This window comes from Carassius carassius, chromosome 29 (genome assembly GCF_963082965.1).
Source record: "Carassius carassius chromosome 29, fCarCar2.1, whole genome shotgun sequence".
Classification (NCBI taxonomy): Eukaryota; Metazoa; Chordata; class Actinopteri; order Cypriniformes; family Cyprinidae; genus Carassius; species Carassius carassius.
The window spans coordinates 16,540,140-16,566,629 of NC_081783.1; the positions used below are offsets into that span (position 1 = coordinate 16,540,140).

The window sequence follows — 26,490 nt, forward strand, 5'->3', positions numbered from 1 at the left end:
CTTCATACATTTCAGAATCTTTAGCTTTGGTTGAAGTTAATATTAGATTGGCATGCTAGCATTTGTTGCACTAAATGGAATATACAAAATAAACACCAATAAATAAATATTCTCATTGTCTTTATGCAAATCACACATACAACATGTTTTTTATTTTAAGGTGAAATATGATCTGGACATTTTCAGTGAGATTCACTCAGCTATTGCCTTCTGTTATATTTAAGAAATGCAATGAATATGCTTCACAATGCATGGTTTGTTTCATTGTGAGAAGTAAATCAGGATTGCAGGAGAGTCATAAGTTATTACTCCCTGAAATAAAATAAAACATCAAGAAGCTTATCTTGCATTGTAAACCAATACATCAACCTCTCTGTCACTCCATTCAAAGCGAGAGTAGAAAATCCATGCATGTTGGCCCAGGGAGACACATTAGCTGGACATAGTTGTTCCACGGAGGAATATAAAACAGTATTATCCATTCCAATATTCTAAACCAATGCACGAACGCTCAGTTCTTCCGAACACGTGCTTTACACCCTTTTGTGAACTCCTGAACTAAAGCAGCCCTGCATTTTCATTTGATGATTTATCTACTGTGGGTCTCAGTCCTCTAAAAGGGTAAAACCCAGGTTGCATGTGACCTTTTCTACTGACCAGGCTGAACCTTTCGGATCAAAGCTGATCAATAAGAACAAAGCAACCCCTTTTTGCAGCGTATTAGATGTTGCGAGATGCATCTCCCGAAGGAAGCTGAAGTGGATTGTTCGATATAACGGCCTTTTTCTGTACCTCAAATGCCTGGGGCTTTAAGTTTTGTTTTCTACATGCTCTCTGTTCTCAGTGAGAAAAGGTTTACACTCTGGGTTGTATTCACTAGTAGCGCTGCTTTAAAGTCTTAAAACATTTTATGAGGACAGTATTTTCAATAAAAAAAAGGAGAACATTTCCATCTGTGTGGATTCTGTGCTTTTCCTTAACTAAGTAAATTAAAATTGATCGTTTTGGGCTAGTGTGCTAATTGAACACACACCACAACACGTCAAATTGTAATTAATTGGAGCAAGTAAACATTATTGGACAAATGAAGTCTGCCCATTGTGTTCCATTACATGGAGGAAGTTCAATGGGACAGTAATTAAATCACTGCCTTGTAATTTCCTGTGGAAGTCTATATTTAATATGCAAGTGGAGAACCGCACAGAACCGCTCTGCTCCAGATATCAGCACTCTGAAAAACAACAGTTTTCACAACCCACAAGAAGAATCCTGAGATTTTGTTAAAAAGGATCCATTCCAGACTGAAGAGATAATAACTTCTAGCACTGAGAGATCTTACCTGTCAAGCTTCAGTCTCTGGGCCAGTAGTCTCCAGTCTGCTCCATTGGGACAGGGGGTGTCCAGACTGCTGCAGATCTTCTGTCGGATGAGGTAAGGGATCTGGAATGCGCTCGGACCAGCCAGGGCAGGGGTGCAGTTGTCCATTAACAGGAAATCAGAGTCCAGTGGTCTGATGTCCTGGAGTCAAGAACATTTTAACCTCATATGCTAATCATTCCAACTGCACAGAGACTTTAATCTGAAGATCTGTGGAGAAGATCTGCAATTGCATGTGAATATGTTTGGAAAAATATTTTGTAGAATGTGAGAACTAAATTGAACTGAATTCAAAAGGTTTATGAGAAATGGTTAAAAGATGAATCACATTCACATTTGGTTCACATTAAATTCCAAATTCTGACTGTAATTCATAAACATTCTGCATGTGGACCACAGTACCAAGTCTATACTGAAATAAATGAATGAATGAATACATCCAAGATAGCTGAGGTCGATTTTGGAGAATATTTAAAAAGTAGGCGGCAAATACATTTTTGTGTGCGCATTTAGATTTTAAATTAACTAATTTAAATTGAAGTGGAATTTAAATTCCAAAATCAATATAAATTCTTATTATGATTTAAATTCAAAATCAAATTGTTTGAAGAAAAATCCTTTGCAAAACAGTTATTAGTATGTGACAAACTTTTTTTTTTTTGGAGAAATATTTAAAATATGCATGTGTAGACTACATTTCAATTTAGTTCACATTCAGTTCACTTTTGTAAACTTTTGAACAGGATGATGTATAAATTCTTCTTATTTTCATATATTTTTTTCATTTAGTATTTGACATCAGAAGCTACATAAATACTTGCATGTTTCCCAGAAGACATAAATTACAATTTACTCTGATCATCCAATTAAAAATGTTTACACCCCCATGTCTTAATGCATTGTGTGGCCTTCTTGAGCATCAGTACGTTTTCACCCTTTTGTTCATATTCAAAATCTAATTTGAATTTGTTATGCACGAGTCCATCAATTGCCCTGAGAGTTTAAAGATGGATTTTAAAATCATACAGTCACTGCTGGAAAGGCTTCAAATATACAGAAGATGCTGGAAAACATGAACAACTATAACAAAATATAGAAACAGTTGTGGATCAACCTGGAAATTTCACGTATATTAAGATTCAAGGGTGTGTAAACCTTTGAATGAGGTTATTTTTAGGTTATTTTGTCTTGTGGGGTATGTATATGTAAACATCTGTTATGTGAAATAACTTATTCAGGACAGTACTAAATAAAAAATAACATGCAATTTTCATGATCCCTATTTTGTTTCAATTATTAACATTTTGCACATTCTGCAAGGGCTATTTAAACTTATGAACACAACTGTATGTGCATATGTTACATGCATATTTGCAGACCAAAGTATCAAGTCTATTCAATTTAGTTACATTTTCAACATAAAAAAAATAGTATATATTCTATTCTGTTCCAAGTCCATCTGACCTAGGTTTTGGAGGATGTCAAAAAAGAATCTTAGGCGTAAGAAACTCATAATACAACATCAAATCATTTCAATTCCAATTCTCATTGAAGGGGCATCTCGTGAGGGAGCTTTAATAATAGTAATCTCTACTGTTTACAGGGATATCATACTACAGATGGTCTCAGTTACCTTCGAGATGTTGAAGTCCAGGGTGATGCTTTGTCCTTCTCCTTCGACCTGCCACACACACAGCGTGCAGGTGAGATCACAGGTGCTCAGGCTCTGTCTCTCCAGTGTGAAGGTGCAGTGCAGGGTCCGCTGAGAGCCGCTCCAGATGTGATAGAACGGGATCTCCTAAAGGACCAAAGACATGTCACACTGAACTGTTGCTGTCCATAACAAATCACCTCTGAAATCTACTCTAGTCAGAACTGATTGTTTCAACCAGCAATAAAATAAAAAATATGAGTCTTTTTTTTTTTAGACTGTGGCAGTGTATTTCAGAGTAACACACTTTCAAACTATTTATAATTTCCTTCCCATTTCTTTTATTTAGAATCTATTTTTCCCTCACAATCAACAAAGACAATGCAAAGTCTACAAATATAGAGTTAAATATATATGCATTTCCACATTTCAGTGCCGTATGAGAATGCAGTTAAATTTTTGAACACATAAATTATCCAAAAGTTTCCTCATTTTGGCAAACTTTGCATGTGACACAAATAAACTACAGAGAAGAATTCTGTCACTTGGTAGATAATACACCGCTTCCTTTTCATTAAAAGTTCACCACTTGCAAACAATAGATCCAGCTTAATTTGATGGTCAGTAAGAGACACAGACAAAGAAAAACTCCAACACCTGATGATTTATGATGCTGGGGCTGCCGGTACGAGTCTATGAAAGCTCTTCTAAATCTATTGTCGGCAACATTTTCAAATGAAGAAGCAAAATCATTTCTTTGTCTCTAACAAGAGTAGAACATCCTAAAAAGCTTATTGTTCACAACCGGGGATTTGGATTTAATTTATGAACGAGCACAATTCAGTAGATAGAGCAGATATGACTACATATCCACAGTCAAATAAAATAAGAACACTTATTAAAACAATACATTTAGTCCATCAAATACAACACGTTCAGCATGACAGTCTGATTAGATTAATTATTTAGCTTTATAACATGCTCTCATCTCATACAGTCTAATTAATTGTGGAGAGTGACACAAAAAAACAAAGATAAGCGCACGTTGTTGAATATGCAGTACCTCAGTTTACTCCAATGGGGGAGCTGTTACACAGACTGAAAAAAACAGCCAAGCAACATACTTATCTAAAAAACAGGGGACGTTCAGGTGAGAAAATGTTTCCTCTATGCACATTTGTGCTGTAACACTGTTAGCTGGCATCTACAAATCCTCGGAGGAGCTTTTTACGCCAAGATTCCTCCAGAATCCAGAGACGGTCCTCTGAGGCCCAGCACACATGGTCCAGTAAGGGAAATACGAGAAAAATCAGGTGTTGCATCCTTGAGCATTTACATATTGGTCTATATTTAATCTCCTCCAGTGGGAAAGAGTCCTGAGATGGGCAGGGTGGGTGAGGAAGACTGCGTATGAGAAAACTGCACCGCTCTCAGTCCTTCTTTACCCAAGAAGCTGTTAACTCGTAGCCAAGGCCGTGCATGTTATTAAGAGCAGACGTTCTAGGGTCCCTGCTCGCCAATTCACTCTATAATGGGCTTCTTTAGCATTCCCGCACGTTCAGAAATACTCTAATGAGGCGATACCAAAGAAATTTCCAATTACAGCAATCCGGAGGACATTCCAGATCACACACCCTGTTAGAAAGCTCGGAGCAGCCACAGCGCACAGCCCTTCAAAATTGCCCCAAGAAAAAATAACTAGACTAGCTAACTCTAACTCCTTCAATTACGCTTAGAAAAGACTTTGACAACAAAGATCAAAAAGACAAATATAACATCCACAGTACACGTTATAGAGGCAAACAATTTCAAACAGAGGGAGCAATTTTGCAGCTACTTTACCCTCGACTTTTTGTCACAATGTTAGAACAATTTGGGCGGTTGCTAGGGTTGCTAAATTGTTCTGCATGGCTGTTAGCCGATAGTTTTGTCGTTGCTAGGATTTTGAGTGATTGCTTCTCTAAATATGAATTTATTTCCTACACTCTCAGTAAAAAAGTTACAAAAGCTGTCATTGTTGTACTCTTTCAAAAGGTATTATAATTTACCATCCAGAACAGGCTTAGCACTGCTTTTGCGCTGTTAACCCTACACTGTGGTGCCAAACATGTACAGTGTGAAACGGTGTGGTGTCAGAATGCTATGACTAGATGCTTAGCAACAGACAGCCAATCACGTGCCTCAGGTTCACATGCTTTAGACTGTCACAGAAAACTGTACATTGTATAAACAGTCATGAGGCAAAATTTGTTAAATGGTGACAGAAAACCCATTTATAGTACATGATAAAATTTGAACCCCGAGGAAATTATGAACAATGTGTATTATTAAGCAAGATATCCCTGGATTCAGCTTTCCCTGGGTTTATAATGATTAAAGAAATAAATGTAGGTAATTTTCCAGAAACATTTTTGTTATACTGGCTGAAATATACTGTGTATATTTATATGTATATGAAATATAAGTCAAATTCCTATTAATAAAGCTCTTCTGATTCTGAAAGGTTTGACAGCAATAAAGTGGTCTATATATGTGTATATATGTATATGTATATGAATATGTATATGCATATGTTTATATCTTCTGTGAAATGCTCAGGGCCATAAAATGTTCATCCAATCATTGCACCCAATTAGTCAGACATTTGATCAGATTAAATGTTTTTAGTTTCAATTGATATGAAGAATTTTGTTCTCAACAGGTAAGTTAAACTATAATGCGTGAAAGGGTTAATTGCAAAGGTGATTTGAAAACATGCTTTATATTTATATTTCTGGTGACACTAGTAGTGCATTCGTAATCTGCCTAATCCACCTTTAACTATTTCGAATAGAAAAGCCCACTTATATGTAGGTACTAATATGTACTTTTTGTAAAAAGGTGTGTACATTTTGAAAGGGTTTCACTCCAGTGAAATCATTAGTACCTTTTTTTCTGAAAGTACATTTATCATCTTCCAGGCCTTTTTTTATATTTAATGTTTAATACATTTAATATTTGAGGTTATGGGTTTTGGAAAACCGATAATACCAAGTATTAGCGATAGCAATAGAGGAGCTCACTGTAGCAAACACCATTAATAAAAGAAGTGCTGCTGCAAGAGAGAAGGTGTTTTATAGAAACCCACCTGATAGCCGGCGAGTAGTTTGCTCCTCCAGTGTGCCTGGGGCATGTCGTGAATTGAGAGGCGCAGGTTATGGTAGCTGTCTTTGAAGAGCAGGACGTGAGGCTCGTCAATCAGTCGACCTCCCAGCTGTCTTTCCATCTGCATCACCTCCTGTGGAGCAACACAGCACAGCACAGTCAGTCAGGCAGGCCACGGCCCTAGTAACCAGGTTCCATTTCCCCTATGCTGCTTTAATGTCATGCCAAGGTCACGGCAACTCTGGCGAATGCACTCCAAATCCAAGGGTGCTGGGGTAATGAAGGTTCGAGCTGAGCTATTCGTCAAGCGCTCATTGTTCGTGCATCAAAGATCCACTTAATTTCATTTCTGTGGCTGTGCCAGGATAAATTTGTACTCGCACGTCTAATGTTTTCGTCTCAGTGGGGTTAGTACGGCAAGGCCATTTGTTGCCATCAGAACGGCCATCTGGAATTAGGTAATAATATCCACGCACATCCTGGCTGATCTATCAATTCTTTTTCAGGGCACATCTCTCATGCTAAAGGAGTGCGCAGAGCAGAGGGCTCTGAAAGCTGAAAGACTCCCATCAAAGACCTCAGCTCGCACAGAAGAACTACAGCTCAAACAACATGATGAATTGGACACCGAGGTTAGAGGACTGGCAGACCTTCCCAATCAGGACGGCAATCTTTCATAACATTCAAACTTGCTAACAAAACAACAGCACAAAGGTAAGGACTAAAGTAAAATGAAACAGGTGAAGCATTCCCGAGAAGCAGGCTGCGGTGTTTATAAAAGAAAGCTACTTGAACGAATAGACAACAAATGGAGGAGAGAGGTGGGGGTGCTGTAATTACCATATGTTTGATTCTTTTCTGTGTGAATGTGGATGCACATGAATGGTGTTTGAGAGCGCCTCTAATTAAGATGGAGAATCTCGGTGATTTTTATCTGCACATGGACGATTCAATTTTCTGCACTCTTTGCCAAGTATTGGCAGGCCAGGTTTCAATTAAAATGGTATAGAACCTGTTAATTATTCACTTGCAATACCTGCTGTAAAAGTACCATATTATCCGCTTACCCACAGTTTAAAAAGCAAGTGAGCTTCCCACTGTTTCTTACAAGGAGACCATTTCTAACTTGAAGAAACTAAACTAAACTAAACTACACAATATAATCTATACACAATAATCTATGTAAAACTTAAATTTGTTATAAATTTGTTGCATGTCACAATACGTCATGTCTTAGAATGAGGCCAGAACAAAGTATCTTTATTAAAACAAACTAAGCTAAAACTAAAAATTCTACACATGAGTTTTGTTTCTGGCCTCTGGTATAAAAGACCCTTTTATCTTTTTAAAGACCACATGTGGTTTCATGGGAGATAATGAAAGAAGTTTTAAACATTTTTACTATCAGAGTCGGAAAGTCAAGCTACAGTCTTTCTCCATTAGCACAGCAAAGATAGAGACGTTGACATCTTTCATGATTCTTCAGCCCAACCTCTGAGGTGAATTTTAAGAGAACTGAATAGGTTAGAGGTCAAGATTTATCTCTTGCCATTAGGTCTTATGTCAGTCAATGACTAAGCGCACTCCATTTAGAATAGGAATATAATCTCTCTTTCACGACAAAAGACAATTTATTTAGGCCTCAAGCATCAACTTTTTACGTTGTTCTCTTAAATACAATCACTCTATGGGAGGAAATTAGCATTGCAAATTGCTGCTTATGGACTTTGATCCTGATTCTGACCTATCAGCACATCTAGCTGCCTAGTAATGGGAGACAAAGAAGAGCACGCCAATTATCCCATCATTAATAACTAAGAGCATGCATACCAATGCAGACACAGTCCAGCCTGTCCACCCTACATATATTAACAAGGCCAGTTCGAAATGATGAGCAGAAACATGTCAGTCTTGGCCCGCCGCTGCTGCATCTCAGCCAAGAACTGAGCTTGCCATTTGTGTGTTTGCTTTCAACATATGTCTCAGGCTGAGTGAATATTGGCCCTGTTTACACCCCATTGTCTTGTTAATAAATTGTCACAGAATTTCATTAAAACAATCCAAAATGACTTCTTTCAATGAAAAGTCATTTATTTGCATGCAAAATACACTTTTACAATATATACCATACAATATAGATATTTTTTTTTACAAATATCTATATATCTATATATAGATATGTTTTATACAAATAGAGATCCTATATTAATTAATCTGCTTTACAGTAGTATTTTGATCCAACAACAACAATATAATAAATTCATATAAAATTATATATATATATATATATATATATATATATATATATCTTTTTTATTTAAACTTATTTGTAATTACAATATATGGTTTAAAATAATAAACAAACAACCACAGTAAGATGAATATATTATTGTGATTTGAACTCCCCTAGCATAAAAAAATAACTACGATTTGTTTCTATCTTCTTGTCTCTTTGGTCATGTCTTTTCTTGCCTGCGTGGGGCACCAAGGTAGTCAGAACTGCCACTTATTCCCCTTCAAAAAATAAGTGCATGACACCCTTGACAAGAACTTTAGAAACTACATCATTTTGGCAGAAACTGGTCAACACTGTATTTTTATAAAGAGTCTTTTAAAGTATAGACAGTGGGGGAAATATTTATTTAAGAAATTAGTCTTAAATAATAATTGATTAATGTCAGCTTGTTAGGTATATAAGACACCTGTCCACACAATCTGTATCTTCCATTCCAACCTCTCCCACCACCATGAGCAAGACCAAAGATCTGTCAAAGGATGTCAGAGACAATATCGTAGATCTACACCAGGCTTGAATGGGCTACAAGACCATCAGCAAGGAGTTTGGTGAGAAGAAGACAACTGTTGGTGCGATTATTCGCAATTGGAAGAAATAAAAACAACCATCAGTCTCGGTCTGGAGCTCCATTCAAGATCTTGCCTCATTGGGTAAGGATGATTATGAGAAAGGTGAGGGATCAGCCCTGAACTACACTGGAGGAGCTTGTTAATGGTCTTAAGGCAGTTGAGACCACAGTTACAGAGCAAACCACTGGTAACACACTATGCCACAATGGGCTGAAATCCTGCAGTGCCTGCAATGGACCCCTGCTCAAGAAGGCACATGTTCAGGCCCGTTTAAAGTTTGTAAAAGAACATCTTAATGATCCAGAGAAGGCTTGGGAGAAAGTGCTGTGGTCAGATGAGACCAAAATTGAGCTCTTTGTCATTAATTTGACTCGCTGTGTTTGGAGGGAGAGAAATGGTGACTATGACCCCAAGAACACCATCCCTACAGTCAAGCAGAGAGGTGGAAGCATTATGCTTTGGGGCTGTTTTTCTGCTATGGGTACAGGAAGACTTCACCGCATTGAGGGGAAAATGGACGGGGCCATGTACTAAAATCTTGGATGAGAACCTCCTTCCCTCAGCCAAAACACTGAAAATGGGTCATGGATGGGTCTTCCAGCACGACAATGACCCGAAACATACTGCCAAAGCAACAAAGGAATGGCTTAAGTAGAAGCACATTAAGGTCATGGAGTGGCCTTGCAAGTCTTCAGACCTCAAACCTATACAAAATCTGTGGAGGGAGCTGAAACTTTGAGTTGCCAAACAACAGCCAAGAAAACTTAATGATTTAGAGAGGATCTGTAAAGAGTAAAAAACGTTGCCAACAAGGGTTTCTTCAAGTAATAAGACATGTTGAACTTGGGGATCAAATACTTGTTTCACTCACTGAAATGCAAATCATTTTCTAACCTTTATATAATGTGTTTTTTTTCTGGATTTTTGGGTTGGTATTATGTCTTTTCATGTTAAAATAAACCGATCATAAAAATTACAGACCATTCATTTCTTTGTAAGTGGGCAAGCAGGGGATCAAATAAATATTTTCCCCATTGTACAAGGGAGAGACAGTGTGAAGTTTTCATGGATGAAGACAAGATGTTGATGACTTATAAAATGCTTGGAAAAAAAAATATTTTCTATTCTTTAAAAACTTAAAAAACTAGTATGAAGCCCACCCTCTGTCTTTTTCTTGCTCACTGGAAAACTAAGAACTGGCGCAAGAGAGGGTGAAAAAGAGAGCAATAAGCGAGCTATATAATACAAAAAACGAATGGAGAGGAGACATAGGCAGCTTAACACTGGTGTCTTCGGGTCAGAAGAGTGGTAAGCTTTAGAGAGAGAGATAACAGGATTATGGGAAGCATGGCCACAGTCCTCCGGAGCCCACAAACCCTTCATCCTCACAGGCCTGGACAGCTCATGTGGTGTGCTGAGCAGGGGCTCTGATGGACTACTGCTGCACTCCATTTGGGAATACAAGAAACTCTTCTATAGTTTATCTCCCCTCGCCGTCTTTGACAGAAAGAGGTTAGATGCTCTGCTACAACTCACATGCTACAAACGCTCCTCCGCCAAAAACACACACAAGCTAAACATTTAAAAACCATTCAAGCAAAAGGGCAATGTGTTTACAAAGTTCACAGTGACCCAAACTTCCATTAAGATTAAACACTTAATGCCAGCGCTCAGAAGATTGACCACAGCGGTCAAAAGTTTTTTTTTTTTTGCATTTTGTTGTGAGGTTTCCAAGGGATTCTGGGTAGTTGCTAGGTTAAGTTTAGTACTTATCGCTACGGGTTTGTTGAAGTCCTAGCCCCTAAGTATGAGCAATGCCTTAATAAATTCCTTCTAGTAAATCTATCTCAGAGCTATTCAAATAAAAAGCTATTAAACATGAATGCAGAGTGGGCTCTATCCATTTTGTCCCCACCGGCTTGCCAGTAATAAGGTACAAGAAATTACCATCATACCATATAAAATCAAAATGAGCATGCCATAAATTAACAACCACCGAGACAAGTTTGTTACACAACACCTTAAATCAGTGAGCTAAATAAAAAGGCTTTGATTTTAATGACAGTATAGATCTGCAGTAATAGGAATTTTCTTTCAGTCTGTTTTACAACTTGATCCCAACTGTCTCACAGCGCATAAAGATATGAGAGCATAACAAAGTGACTGACATTGACTAATTTCCGCATGGCGTCTTCTGCCACTTCTCAGCTGTGAGAAAACAGACCTTGCACTTTCTGAGCTGATGAGCAAGTCAGCAAAGTCAGAAAAGAGATCTGAATGATGGAGGCAAATATTTCAACGATGTAAATCATCTAGACATGTCTGTGAGTTTTCTCCAGCTAGTAATGAGGTTATTTTTCTCTTTCCCACCCAACACCTCAAATATTTCTCTCCCTTGCCTCCTCTCTCTGATTAAAAACTAAAAACAAGAGCGATGTACGAGTAGCTTTCCAAACAAGCATTCCAGAGAAACGTATTTGACAAATCAGAGCAATGTACAGGCTTTGTTTTGTCTTGTTCTCTCGCGTCGTTGGTTGATAAAGACGACTGTCTCGTTAAATGTTACGTCAGTGATCAAAGCTGTGCACCATTTTTGGTTTCTCCCCCTGATAGCGTGAGTGCACACACGTACATGCAAATTATCCTCAGACGTTAGACGAAAGGTCATATATGAGAACACTTGCTCTCCTCTCTCCCTATTTGTTTCTAGCCAAGTCAGCAGATAGAAACACCAGACGTGGCTCCTCAGACATTTGGCTGCTGGGTTGAAAGGTCTGGAGGGAGAAGAGAATATCACACGGGTCTTGATTAAATGCGAACAACATTTGCGGCACCGAAGGTCACTGCTCATTCATCTCTGAAACGAGAGGATATTTTACAATCCACTGCCTGGTGACAAGCCAGATAAACCAGTGAACCCAAAACATTTCTCTGCTGGTGCTTCAAACCTTTTTGCAACATGTTAGTGCACTATAATCTGGATCTCAATGCTCTTTCTGCAGTGTATGCAGACACTGACAATCTTGCTTTGTTGAAAGATCAAATGCTATGGTGAAATCACATGAAGAACGTAAGGGTCAGAGATCTGGTGTAGTGGTTTGTGCGGTCCAACACTAAGATTTAAATAAGGTCAGCATGGTCTAATAAGGTCAGGTTTATATTTGGAGGTCATGCAGGTGAGTAAGCACAATAATTAACCACATCAAAGGAAGTGTCTCTCACAAGTTCTGTAGTTGCGCTTTAGGAAGGGCAGTGGCTATGATGTGTCCAGTTACAGTAAAACCAGCAGTGGAAGCAGTTCTGAAACAGACAGCTGTACAGTACATTAAATATTTATCTAATTGGTCCCATAAGACTCACAAAAATATTGAAAGCATCTCTGCTGAAATGTCACTGACTCCCAAATGTCATACTCGTGATTAAAGACAATTACATTGTTTTAATGTGGCTTAATTGGGAGATTAAATATTTCTGTTGTTTTAGGCATAAGCAAAGCTTATGACTGAGAAAGAAAGAATGAATAGGAAAGAAATCGAAAAGGAGAAAAAGTATTTGTATAGTGTAGTAAGTTCTGAGAGACAACCACTAAAAATAATAGCGGTATCCCTTTCATTTGTGGTGCATTACTGTTTCTCGAAGTAATGTAGTAGCCCTGCGGCAATCAAAACGCAATTAATATTCACCCAAGATGATGGTGGAGAAAGATGCATGAAAAAATAACAATGCATCTTTGTCACGAAAGACGCTTCTAATGCTATGCTAATTTCAAAATCCTCTTCTGTTATCAGCAACAATTAGCATAATAATTCCATCACAATAAATCAGCCTTACATCTTTGAAGGAAAGTCAATCAGGGACTCAGATGTGGTTCTCGGGGGGTGAAACACCTGTTAGACCACAAACATACTCTACATGAGTTCACAAATGCTTGGCCAATGCATTGCAAGACTGCAAACACATTGCTTTACAAGCATTCTTGCATCTGTGTGGCAGTAAAAAAATAAATAAAAACAACTTATCAATAACAGCAGTCAAGCTGATATCCAATATAACGACCCATGCGACAGAGCATAGAATGTGCTATGATTTAACATGATTTGTTCATGAGTTTTCCAGTTGTTCATGATTCCTGTATGAGGATTTTCATAAATCATTGCTTCAGATTTGCCAAAGTAGCAAATTCCAATTACACTATTCTTATGTCCAGTGGTTAAAGTGGGATTTGGCAGGTGGGGGAACCCTCAAATTTTGTGTAGGTGCAACAGGGAAAAATTACTCGCCGTGGGACAACATATTGAGTATCGTGATATAGAAATAATTTTTGGGACAAGAGTGTCACTGTGGCACCAAGTATCACAATATTTATTTACTTGATATTTTAATGGTTTTATTTCGTTTTGTTCTGTTTTGACAGACTGCCTTATTCTGTGTAATTACTATTCATGGACATTTTTGTCTCTTTCAATAGTGTCAAGCTGGAGTGCAAGCCAACTACCTTGCAGTTAACCTTATGTTTGTCACAAGGTTATGATAGTTTTGCAGTTTATTTTAATTTGTTTTAAATTTCATTTTAGTTTTAGTTAGTTTTATCAATGTTTTTTTTAATAGTTTTAGTTTATTTTTTATTTTGCAAACACATTTCTATATAGTTTTTATTTTATTTTATTTTATTTAGTTTTAGTTTCCGTTTTAGTAATTATATTATATTATTATATTAGTAATTATAGTTTAGCAGAGCAAACAGAACATTTCCGGTGAATACCAAAGCAAGACATTTAATTTCATCAAGTTTAATTTTTTGCACAGATTAGTTAACTCTTGTGCAGACATCTTAATAATAAAAATAAATAATGGTTTGAGATTGAACAAAAAAAATAAAAAAAAATAAATGCAACTTAAAAGAATACAAGTAAAAACTATGAAATATTCAGACAAACTAATTCATATTAAAGATTAAATCGTGTGTGTCTGTCTGTGTATGCGTGCGTGAGCTTGTGTGTTGTCGTGGTATTCTCTACATTGTGTGGAAATGTCTCTCCACATGGATGATAATATTATTAGCAATGTTTTGTAAAAAAAACAAGATAATAACTGCACATTTCAGCCTGTCAAACTTCGTGAAAATGTGACATCTCAAACATACAGAAGTAGTCGGCTACAATAAAGTTTTTTTTTTTGTGCTTGACGGACTTGTTTTGCTGTTGCACCCGCGTCTTGCACAAGAAACTAAAAATACAGCGATCAAGCAATCTTTATGATCAGCCACTTAGTACTAACAACGTTAGCGATGTGTTCAAGGTTACGGTCCTACATTGAGCGGTTAATCGCCTCAGCAACTTCGCGCGCGAACAGCAGTGTTGCCAGATCTCAAGAGACAAATAAGCAACCAGGCCTGTGAAAACAAGCCCAAAACAAGCGACTTTTTCTACGGAGCCCCCCTAGGTTCCGGGATGGGGAAAAAAATAAACTGTGTGCACGGTTTTACAATCCGTAGGGACAGATTTTAAACTGTGGGTACAGATTGTCAATTTACATCCATGTGGACAGATTGGTAAACTGTGCGCAGTTTTACAAAACTGCACACACAGTTAAACCACCGTTTAACATTATTTAACATTATAAAACTGATGGGATATCAAATATAGACTGATGTACCGAGTACATTATATACACAGTAAACATCTTATAATTAAAATTTGCACACACAAATAAATCATCCTGAATTCACAAATTCTTTATTATTGCATAACAAAAACTCTCCTACAGTCCATCAGTGGCAACTCGCGTGCATTTATTTAAAGTTTACGTCACTCACTGACAACGTTTTACTAACCAGAAAAAAAAAAAAAAACAGATTGCCCTGCTCTGACTCTGATTGGCTAGTACTCATTGCCATCTGGGTCAGAGCCAATAAGAAGCAGGATGAGGGTGGGAAAAAATTCAGCTGTCTCCTGTGTGTATGGGGAAAAGGGAGGGAGAGAGAGAACAGGCTAGAACACGTTTAAATAACATATAGAAAATATCTGCTTGATAACTTATTATGGAGCTGTGAACAAGCCCAAATAAGCAACTACACTTTAGAAACAAGCCCAAAAAAACTGCGACCCGCGACTACCAATATTTGTAAGCGATCTGCTACAGCAAGCACTAACCGAGTACTTGAATGTTGAGCAGCAAACTCATTGGCTGCTGACATGGATATTAACCAATCAGATGTGCCATGTGAATAATTGTCATTATGTCAGACTGAGGTAGAAGCTATCCCCCTGGATAGAATCTAGAGATTCCTGACAGAGTAGTGTGAACTTTCTGATTCTAATAAAATTTTAATGACTTTATAGTTACAATTGGAGCAAACTAGAATTTTTCTTTACATTAATTCATTTAGCAAATTCTGTTATCCAAAGCAACTCAAAAATCAAATGTTTTATAAAGAATACAGCAAAAAAAAATTGTGCAGCAACTCAAAACACCAAGACTGTTTAGAGCATTTTTATATATTTAAAAATGCACATTTCCAGGTTTAACATGATGCTGCAGAAGCATCTGCATTCATGTACTTGCATACAGTCTGTTTCTGGCCTTTGGAACAAAAACTCTCCCTTTCTATACTGACAAAGATCAGCATACAGTCCACTTGACTCCTTGCTAAACCACAGAGTAAAAAAACTGCATATCCTATAAGGCCATTGTGGCTCACCGCAGCAGTCTGTGCATATGAGGGGAGTGAAAACTGCAGATAGGGTGGATTCATAGAAAGCAGCACCACAAGAGAGCATTGCATGACTGAGTCTGTCCACGTATGAAGATTCCCCTGGAGCAGCCCACTCCTGATCAAAGGCAAAGTTAGTATGAAAGGAGGTAATGGGTTAAAAAAGCATCTATATTAGAAGCTCAACACCCTAGCTCTAGATAAAAGCACATCACCCATCCACACCTTCAATCTCTAAATAACAACAACAGCTGTAAAAAAAAAACAAATGCAACAAATCACCACTTCAACACTTCACTTTCTAAACGACAGAACAGTCAGCGTTCTCATGAACACTTTGGAGAGAATTAGAGGGGTGGTGCTCACATCCATCATACACTGGAGCACTTCTCATCTTTGCATGGATAAGAGCTCATTTTAAACAAACCGCAATTCCTGGCATCTCTTTTATAATCTCTTTCCCCAAACAGCCCACCCTAGTGGGGCCCAGTGGGCAGCTTTGGGTAGGGCAGGTCATCTTTTCTGGCAAGCTCTCAGAGGCTGGAGTGGGCAGAGCAGGGAACGGACCCTCTTACTTTGACAGTGAGAGCAGAGTGGAGCTCAGGGGCCACAGCCAGATAGTCTCTCCTTTTCATTTACTAATTAGGCATGCAAATGAAATCTTAACAGTCTGCTCAGACGTGCTCCTCGGGGGAGGCTGCTTTGGCATTAGCTCTTGATTATTCCTGATCTTTTAGGAGGGGGAGAGAAAGAAAAATAAGTGTAAGCCAGAAGGAACAAAAAAAAAAACCCTGATTGTCTGATGAAAGAAAAAAAGAAAAAAAGAAAAAGGAACAGAAAAAAAGAAAATTGCTTGACTAGTGAATAGCATTTTATTTCATTTTAGTGCTGCAACGACACGTCGACGTCATCGATTACATCGAAAAATACGTCGACGTGCGTGAAATGAGTCGACACGTCACACTGTTTACATCTCGCGTAATGGCATACTGGGAATGGAGAAAGTTGCATTCTATCACAAAAACAGAGACCACTGTTATCAAAAGTATGGGAATACTTCAAACAGAGGCCAAATAAAACGTCCATTTGTTCCCTTTGAAAAACTGATATGGTGTACCACGGCAGCACAACTGCGATGCACGAGCACCTCAGAGGAAAAAATCTGGGCGCTCTCCGGTGTTACGGTTTAACTGGTTACCGTGTGATCTGGTGACCAACTTCCTGGTTCAGGTCTCTGCTGCAGATGTGATGGAACGACCGCAGCAGATTCGGCGATTCTAAAAGCACAAACTGATGTGATATTATTAAGTGTCTAATAAACGCAGACTTGCTCATTGCATGATTCTGATATTCTTGTAAAGATTACAAGTTATTGGTATGATCACCCGTAGCGGCTGAAGTAAGGATAAAATAAAAAATAAAGTAAGTCTGTGTTGGCGCGGGTTTCGAACACGCGTTAGGGGCCGTTCACATATCGCGCCTAAAAACGCGTGGAAAACGCGCTCGGGCAGTTGCACTCCTGCGATGTCTGCCGATGCTAAGCAAACATGATGTGCTCTCTCCATGAAGATGCGGAAATTTCAGCAAAGGATAAATGGATTTGCAGCACTAAAAATCGCTTGCAGTAGCTCTGCTACTAAATTTATTTCAAAATGGCAATCCATATACAGCTATGATAAGCAGTTCCTTCATCTTAGCTGAGCTTTCAACGTTACGGGAAAGGATGAAGCTGATTGATTAGTTATTGTCACATGACCCGCGGTGCGCTTGCAGCATTCTGAAAAGTTGAGATGTTTTTAACTCGATGCGGTGAGGACGCGCCTGTTTTCGCGTGTGCGTCGCTTCCATTATGAGCGCGCATTCCGCGCGCCTACATTGGAAATAACGAACTTGAGCGCGCAAAAGACGCGATATGTGAATGGCCCCTTAAAAGACAGCGCGCCGCGAGACAACAGTCACAGACCACCGAGCTACCCCCAGAATCAGCTCCAGATCTCTGGAAACCATGCTAAACCATAGCAGAACCCTGACTACATTTTATGGTTTGTGATGCTAAAGAACATTTCATGACGTCTCAGACAACTGTAAATTCGTGGCTACTGTGGTTAAATTATAAGCACTATCGTAAACTCATATTTATCATAGTAAAAAACAATTCTTTGCCTCTTTATTTTTGTATACTGTAAAAACTTCAACCACATTGGTTGAAAATTAATAAAGGTTGAAATATTATATTAGAAGTTGTACCTATATTTTTTTGTAAAGTTATCCAAAGGATTCATTAGCTAATCAAAAAAGAACATTAGATTAATTATTTATTGTAATAAAAATAATCGTTAGAGTAGTCGACTAATCGAAAAAATAATCGTTAGATTAGTCGACAGAAAAATAATCGTTAGTTGCAGCTCTATTTCATTTCATTTCATTTCTGTGGAAGAATATTCAGGAATTTTTTCAAAAGCAATTGCAAATTATATTTTCAATTGTTTTCCACTTGTGGGGAAATAATCCAAATGCAAATATTGCATTACCGTTTGCATTTTCACTTTCGCGAACACACAGTAACTGCCACATTTCAAATGAAAAAGCAAAGTACATTTGCAACTGCATTTCCCATGTACGAGTCATGAGCCTGTCATATTTAAATGGAAATATTAATTACCACATTAGCCTTTTCACTCTCTCTGCGTCGTGCATGTAACCTGTTAAAATTCAAATGGAACTGCAATTCCTTTTGCATTTGAATTTCCTATGTCTTCACGGAAAGCTGTCAATTAATGTGAGGGGCGGGACTATACTATGGGGCGTGCTTGTAGGGAGGTGATGTCACTCACAGATGACCGTGCCGAATGCTTTGATCAATGGATGAATTTTTTTATAATTTTTGCATAACAAAAATAATAATAATCATAATAAAATTAAATAAATGAAACATCTTTGATCAAAGCACGTAATCGATAAAGGCTCCGCTAAAGGCAGCTGCCAATCAGTTCGCGTCTGTGCGAAAGAACAGACAACATTCTTGGCGCAATACATAATTCTGTCTTTTTTACCCTAAATGCAGCGATTATACCCTGCTAACAGTGGAAGCAACAACGGTTGCTTCCGAATGTTCAGAGAACATCTAATATTGACATTCCCATATTGTTTGCAAAATGATAAAATGGAACGATTCCTTAACAGTAACAAAACCAAGAAACCTAATGGCAACATTAGCAAAATATACAGCATATTTGTGTTGGCTGGGTAATTGGCATAAGTATGGCTACTGTATATTCTGAATCAAAGGCCTCACCTTCAGCAGGTCCTGTGTGTCGTCCATGCAGTAGATGCGGATGTTGTACTCCAGTGTAGAGCAGTAGGCGGGAGCAAACAGCAGCAGTTTTAAGCGTTTAGCAGCAGCCATGCTGAGGGACTCCCCGACCAGAGCAAAACGGCCCAGCTGCTCAGTGAACACCCGGCACGTCTCTGCCTCCAGCTGGCAGTAGTACGGCTCCGAAACCACTTCCTCACCAAGCTGAAGTACATCCTGAGAAACCAATGATACAGTGACACAGGGATCAGAGGGGAGGGCAGAAAGCGTCTGTGTCAGTGGAGTTATAGATTAGATGGTCAGCTCCTGCACTGAGGATGTTCCGTGTCAGATTTTAGATATAGGCTGAGCAGAAACTGAAAGAACTACATAATGAGCTGTGTTCTGTGCTCTAATGAGACCCTAATGGCAGGAGTTCTTCCTGAATGCTCACACGTGGTAGTGCCCACTAAGTGATCAGGGCTTCCTGTTCTTCTGCTTACAAGCAGGGAATAAATCTTCTGAAATTTCTAAAGCTCAGATTTACACACACACACACACACACACACACACACACACACACACACACACACACACACACACACATATATATATATATATATATATATATGAAATATTATTATACTTAAAAATAATTGTTTAAAATAATATATAAATGAATAAATATAAATATAAGAAGAGTTTGGTTCCAAAACACTATAGATTCATTTTGTTTAATTTGAGTAAAATGTGTTTTCTTTACCAAGACCACTATTTTCCATTTCAAACTTTCATATAGCGTCGTTAGATTATAATAACATTACAAATTCAAATCCAGATTTTGATTTTCAATGATTTATTATTTATTAAATATTATTGAACTATGCAATATCACGTTCATAATTGAAGCGATATTGCATAGCTTGTCAGTTACTGTTTAGAACGTGTGGAGTGGTGCGCTGTGATTGGTTGAGCGGATGTATCACATGATCCCTGAGAAATTCTAACATGCTGATTTGGAGATCAAGAAACATATCTTCTTATTAAGGACTGTTTGAGTAACAGAAGGTTCAAAAGAACAACATTTTTCTAACATTATAAATGTCTTTACTTTCTCCACAAAAATCTGTATTTAAAGTATTGGTCATGTTCAGTATGAGATAAGTTTCATACTTAAGTTTGGGGGTTTGTTCAAATTTAAAAGACCATTAATAATTAGCCCCGCCATTTTAAGATATATCCATTACTTCAATTGTTGCAAAGCCACAATCAATCTTACGTCATTTTGCACCCCACTGCTTTGTGTTAATCAATTGGTGAGTTTGACAGTTTGAGGTTCTTCTCCACTAATAACCAGGAGAATAAACTAATTAACAGGTTGCCATGCGCAATATGGAGCACATCAGGGCATGGCAAGATAATTACTTTAATTGGATGGAAGAATCCTGACAGAAATCAAAGATGCCTTCAAGTGTGCCTTGTATAGGCTAATGCAAAGAAAAATGTACTAAAATTAGGAGAAAAAGGCATTCTGTCAGAAAACGTGACTCTAGCAAGGGCCAAGGCTATTGTGAGGAAACGTGCCGTTTTCTCACCGTCTCCGGTCAGATACAATCACATAATGGCTCCCCAGAGTGGATTTAATTAGAGAAAAGGCAAGTGGGATATGTGGCGACAGAACTTTCTGCAGGAAGCTCATCAGAAAGATTCCTCGCACACCGTCTCTCTCTTTTTCTCTCGCTCACACCATTATCTAATCAAATACAGAGAGGCGGCCCTACTGTCATGCACCTCGGGATCCAGGCCAGGAAATTACATCCAGCAATCAATAAAATAAGCCACTATCTTCATCAGTGAAATTAGTATTGGCACTAGCCAGTTTCCATTTGACCACAATGAAGTCTGTTTTTCTTTTTTTCTTTTTCTTCATTATAATTTTTTTTTAAATGATAAAAAAAAAAAAAAAATCCTCCCGCGGTTCGATAACGACACAGACTATATTTCATTCTCTTCTGCTCGCGTTTTGCTGATCTGCGTCCTCTGGAGAAATTAATTGCTGCGAGTCTGTCTGCCAAGGCTCCTTCCAGGACAAACTTCCCTGTGTTTTTTTCCCTCTTTTGTCTGCTGTACCTGGCCAAGAATGGCGACCTGCCGCCGATGGGCTATATTTGGGGCAGGGGATGATTAAAAGTGCTGCTCTACCCTCTATCTAAGACAGGCCTATTCATTCTACTGCCGCCCCATTGCTGCCACACCAAGGAGCCTGAATAATTTATGCACAGTATCAAACATGAAAGAAGACCTTCACTCTCTTCCTACGCCCTTCCTCCCTAGGTTCCTCCTCTTTCTTGTCTTTGTTCTTGATGTATCTCGAACCGACCCGATGCGGTTCAGAGCAGATTTGGAAAAGCCATCAGGCGTAATGGAGGACTCACCCCGGCTCAGTTTAAAGGTGGGTGCTGATGGCCATCGGATGGAATGAGGAAAAGATCCATACAATTAAATGGAGATTAAATGTGAAGGTATGAGAGATAGGTGAAATGAGGAGTACGCTGATGGAGACACTTCAGGGCTTTATTGTCTGAGAGGCTATTTGAAATGATTATGACGATACAGCCCATTTGCCTCCATAAGATATTCAGTTCAGTAGCAGGATGATGGGAGAGAAAGAGATGGGAAAGGGCAAGAAAGGTGAACGTACAGCATGAATTCCACCAACATACAGTTAGAAGATAATTAAAATGAAGCACAATCATTTAAAACAGAATCATTATTTATCGCCACATTGACGATAAATTGGGCTGATGGAATTTATGGCTTCACAGGAGAAACTTGTACTCAAGTATGTAAATCTGGCAAAAACTTTCAAGAAATGTTCACCCACATATCGAATAAAATCAATTAAAAATAAACTTTGCACGATTTTTATTTTCTAGTATTTTTTTTCATTATGATATTATATTCCTGTATATTCAAATGTATTTTCTTCCCCACATTTAAATTCCCTACTGTAAAGCAATTTATGGAAAACTAATTTCTGTTAAAATACCAAATTTGTCAAGTATATTTGTCAAGATTTCAAATCAATATGATGTTAGTATTTTTTTATTAAATACATTTATGTTAATTATATTAAATAATCGCTTTACCAGCAATTTTACGTGTATTAAGGCCATTCAGATTTTTGAGCCAGGTGGATTTTAATTGCAATTTTTCCTAAAAGAAAGAATATATTATAATAAGCCAAAAATGTAAAAAAAAAGAAAAAAAAAGAAGAAATAAATTATTATTATTATTCATTAATAATAAGGCAATATGTGAGGTTTTACAATCATTTAATGTTTTATATTAAGATTAATATTTAATGAAAACATAAAATACAACATAACAAATAAATGATATACTATCTATTAATATATTATTAAAATAAAATTATATAGCTGGACATAAATACACACAGAAACACACACCTCCCATGTTCCCTCATATGACTGCTTCTTGAGACGGATGGCCCAATTCTCCAAGCATGCATCAAAGCAATGGTCCATACTGAGGATGACCGGCCGGGTGAGCATCACACCAGGCGGTCCGCAGCTCACCACGGGACTCAGCAACGTCTGACATCCAGCCAGGGGCAATCTAGAGGAAGGCAGAGGGGGAGCACATGGTCAAGATTCAACTAACAGGGCCTGGATGGATGGCCAATGTCAAGCCCAGCAGACCCTTTAACAAGATGAGGTTCCACTATTAATCAGGGCTCTGGTGCTCTGATCTGACTTTTCACACTCTGCATTCAAGCCCAGTAGGGAGCTGGTCGTGAACACCACATGAATGCATGAGCAAAAAAATAGCCAGACATTACCTGGTGCTTCACTCCGACAGGAAAATCTAAAACATTTCCCTCTCTGCAGCCCGTGGCTCATTTACATATAACAGACAAGACAACACAACCACACAAGCTTTTGATATCTCAAGCCAGCATTAGTCATAAATCTGAGCAAACGGCTTGTGCGCACACACACACAATCATGCACGCCAGCATGTGGAGACTGACTTCAATTACGTTCGGACGCTCTGTGCCGGGGCTTTTTAAAATCTGATTCAAACTGTGCATGCTTTCTTTGTGTGGCAGATCCTCAGATTGGTTCCAGGGACCTACCTCATGTCTTCCTTCTTCTGAATGGTGAGATAAATCTCATAAATCTTCCCTCTGGGAATGGCCTCTGGCGGGATGAGCAGGCTGATTCCTAATGTAAATAGGAACAAAAGAGACAAGGTAGGCTCATTTGTTCCATCTGAACGCTGCTTTTGTCACAGCTCACAGTGGGTCTCTATGTGACAAAAGTAAATGTGGTTAACACCATACAAATCCACAGTCAAGGTCAAAGATATCATCTAGCATGTGTACTTTCCAAAACTCTTTCACTTTATGCCCTGGAGATGTGGACAGTGGCAGGAAGTGCCTAAAGCAGGGGTATTTGATTAAAGTTACAAGAGATCCAGTCTCTACCTTTTGAGCAAACAGCCAAACAATCATATTTTACATCGTTTCATAAGTCACTGTGTTGGCTGTAACACTCAACAAGGTGCAGTTTCAGAAAATGTAAAGTAAATTTACTTATTTCAGTAAATTCAAATGTATTAAAAATAAAAATAAAAACATTTATATATTATATATAACATATTTTTATATATTTTAAATATTATTTAATAAATAAATAAAATAAAAATAAGTTACTCTGGCCATTTGTAACAGTGAAGCTGAACACACACACACACACACACACACACACACACACACACACACACACACACACACACACACACACACACAAATTAAATAAAAGATAAATAAAATAAATATACTATAATATATAATTATATTATGAGTCAATGGCTAACTCTACATAATAAACTTTGCTGTATAACTTTAAAATAATCATATTTAAGATTAAAATATTCAAGCAGCATAAGCCATAAAACATCCTTAAATTAGTCACAGATAATAGATATTTCAGCAAACAGTTGATCATAGTTTATGATCTTTCATAAGTTAATGTTGACTATGAAACTAGTTTTTCTTTTGCAAAATACCTTGTAAAATAAATAAATAAATCCTTAATAGTCTCATCTAAATTTCTTTATTTGACTGGAATTGGATATCAAATGATTAATTCAAATTTTATTACATTCAAATGTGTTTTTCAGAAAATAAACAAACATCTGAAAAATGTAAATGTGAAGATGACATACATGCAATAAATAAATCATAACATAAAATAATATACAATACTATTATATGCTATTATAATATTTATATAATTAGTCAACCCCTAACTCAACATTAATAATAATAATAATAATAATAATAATAAAATTTGCCATGTAACTTGTCTAACTTGTCGTATTTGAGAAGGACGCATAAAAGCAGCATAAACCATCCCCACAATAGCCACGGAGAACAGGTATCAGGCATTATATTTTGAAGGCCAATGTTCTTAGTCGAGGGAGCCCTGGTTATTTAATTTCCACTGCCTTGTGAGCTGTCTCTTTGACCGCGAGTGATTCATAATGTGACAGCCTGATGAACCCTCTGTCTGTGATTAAGGAGACTAATTGGTTTGAATATACTCTGGTGTTGTCCTTGGAGTGGATAGAGTTGCAGGCACTATGAATGCGCACGCTGCATATCGGCTTACAGTGCCACGGCTGACAACTAAGTCACTGGCTCGGCTCGGAGAAGATGCAGTGAGGTATCCTTCAAAAATAAGAATGGGAAAAATAAAACAAGACATTCCCCAATTACAGCTATTTTTGTCCAAAATGGAAAACGGTCGTCATTGTCATAACACAATCATTAGTATATAAATGGAAGCACTTCTTTGCCCGCTCTGCCTCGTTACTTACAAAAAAAAAACTCTTTAGAAGGTGTTCGCATTCACTCGTGTCCCGATTTACATAAAACTGCTTGGATTGCCGTGTAATTGGATCACTTCACCCTTCCATTTTGGGCCATGTCGGTATAATAACGCTGCAGTTTAACCAAGCTCCAGAGCTCTTTCACAACACTCCTGACTAACCACAAAAAAAAATATGTACTGTTTAATCTTACCAGTATTGGGGAGGGTTAGGCGACCACCCAAGAAATTGAAAGTTCCGTAAGAGGTGTTTACGGTGTCTCTCGGTAGCGTTTTGAAATACGTCTGAGAGGACAGGCGGTTCATGAAGTCGTTGGGGTCGCTGGGTAGTTTGCCGTTGTGCAGCGTGTGCGAGCCGTTAGGAAGAGGCTCCAGGAGGGGGCCGTTGCTGACGGAGAACTTTCCGGTGACTTCGCGGCGTGAACGCAGTGTTCCCTGGTAGCTTGTGGTGGTGGTGGTCAAATCAGGCTGGATGGTGAGCAAATGAGAGTTTTCTGTAGAAACAGAGAGAAATAAGCAAGTGAAAAACGATTCGAAAGGTAACAGTGCTTAAAAGTGCAAAACACAAATTGAAATTCAGTGCAAATGCACAAATCCATGGATGTAGCCGGGCCTTCAGCACTGAGAGAGACTCACTCGTAAATAAATCAATGCCTCCTCCTCCTCTTTAACAGCCACAATCAATTCCATACAGAGTTTAAAGAAAGCCTAGCAGTCATGGTTGAATTTATTTTGACACTTTCTGTTTACACTTTCTTCAGGTTCAAATCCCCAAATTCCAACTCCATACTTTGCGATCCGCTCTCGTTTTTTTCCCACTTTAAACACTTTACATATGTAAAAATAAAAGTGCACAGCAGTAGGCAGATTTGTTTCGTGGGAGGATCAATGGAAATCAGCTTAATGCTACTATTACCAAATCACTTCCCACGGTAGCAGGCGGACGAGTGAAGGTCTCCTCTCACTTATGACTTCAAAGATGATTTAAGTAAAACCACCACAATCGTTTGCAACTGTGAAGATGACACATAAAACTATGACTACTGCCATTTAACGTAAACACTGCACACACACGGACACAATTGCGAGACTGTGAGTTGTGATTTCCACAGGTGGCACAGGGATAAAAGGATGGGTGTGAAACACCGTGACGAGGGGTGGATAGTGTAGAGAAACAATAGCCTACTGCTGCGGGCTGCCCTGCGCGGTGCCCACACACCTGGCTTGTTGGGCTTGATGCCCATGGGCTGGAAGCCAGTGGTGAGGATGGAGGAGTCGGCCACATCTGCATCGAGACCCTCCTTCTTCCTGCGGTAGACCAGCACCAGTACAATCAGCAACAGAGTCAGACAAAGAGCCACCGCCATGATTCCCACGTACAAGGCCACATCTTCAGCACCGGATGCCGCTGCGCAGAGACAGAAAAAGAAACACAAGTGTCAGTAACAGTCACATAAAATATTGGTTACACAATATATTACACAATATATTATTATACAGAATAAATTGCTTTACATATCTACCGCTTTTG

General features: G+C 38.3%; 1 protein-coding gene across 4 annotated transcripts in view; it reads right to left on the minus strand.

The window, feature by feature from the left end:
- Positions 1 to 26,490, minus strand: part of LOC132109747 (netrin receptor UNC5A-like) — a 196,021-nt gene that overhangs the window by 2,065 nt on the left and 167,466 nt on the right. For 2 of the 4 annotated variants that reach the window (XM_059516068.1, XM_059516070.1), the window contains 8 exons: positions 26,146 to 26,367; positions 25,154 to 25,453; positions 23,201 to 23,288; positions 22,512 to 22,680; positions 19,045 to 19,278; positions 6,156 to 6,305; positions 3,011 to 3,175; positions 1,340 to 1,518 (listed from right to left, as the gene is read on the minus strand). In XM_059516068.1, coding sequence (XP_059372051.1) covers positions 1,340 to 1,518; positions 3,011 to 3,175; positions 6,156 to 6,305; positions 19,045 to 19,278; positions 22,512 to 22,680; positions 23,201 to 23,288; positions 25,154 to 25,453; positions 26,146 to 26,367 — 1,507 coding nt within the window. The remainder of the gene's footprint in view (positions 1 to 1,339; positions 1,519 to 3,010; positions 3,176 to 6,155; positions 6,306 to 19,044; positions 19,279 to 22,511; positions 22,681 to 23,200; positions 23,289 to 25,153; positions 25,454 to 26,145; positions 26,368 to 26,490) is intronic. The other 2 variants (XM_059516069.1, XM_059516071.1) reach the window with 1 other exon arrangement.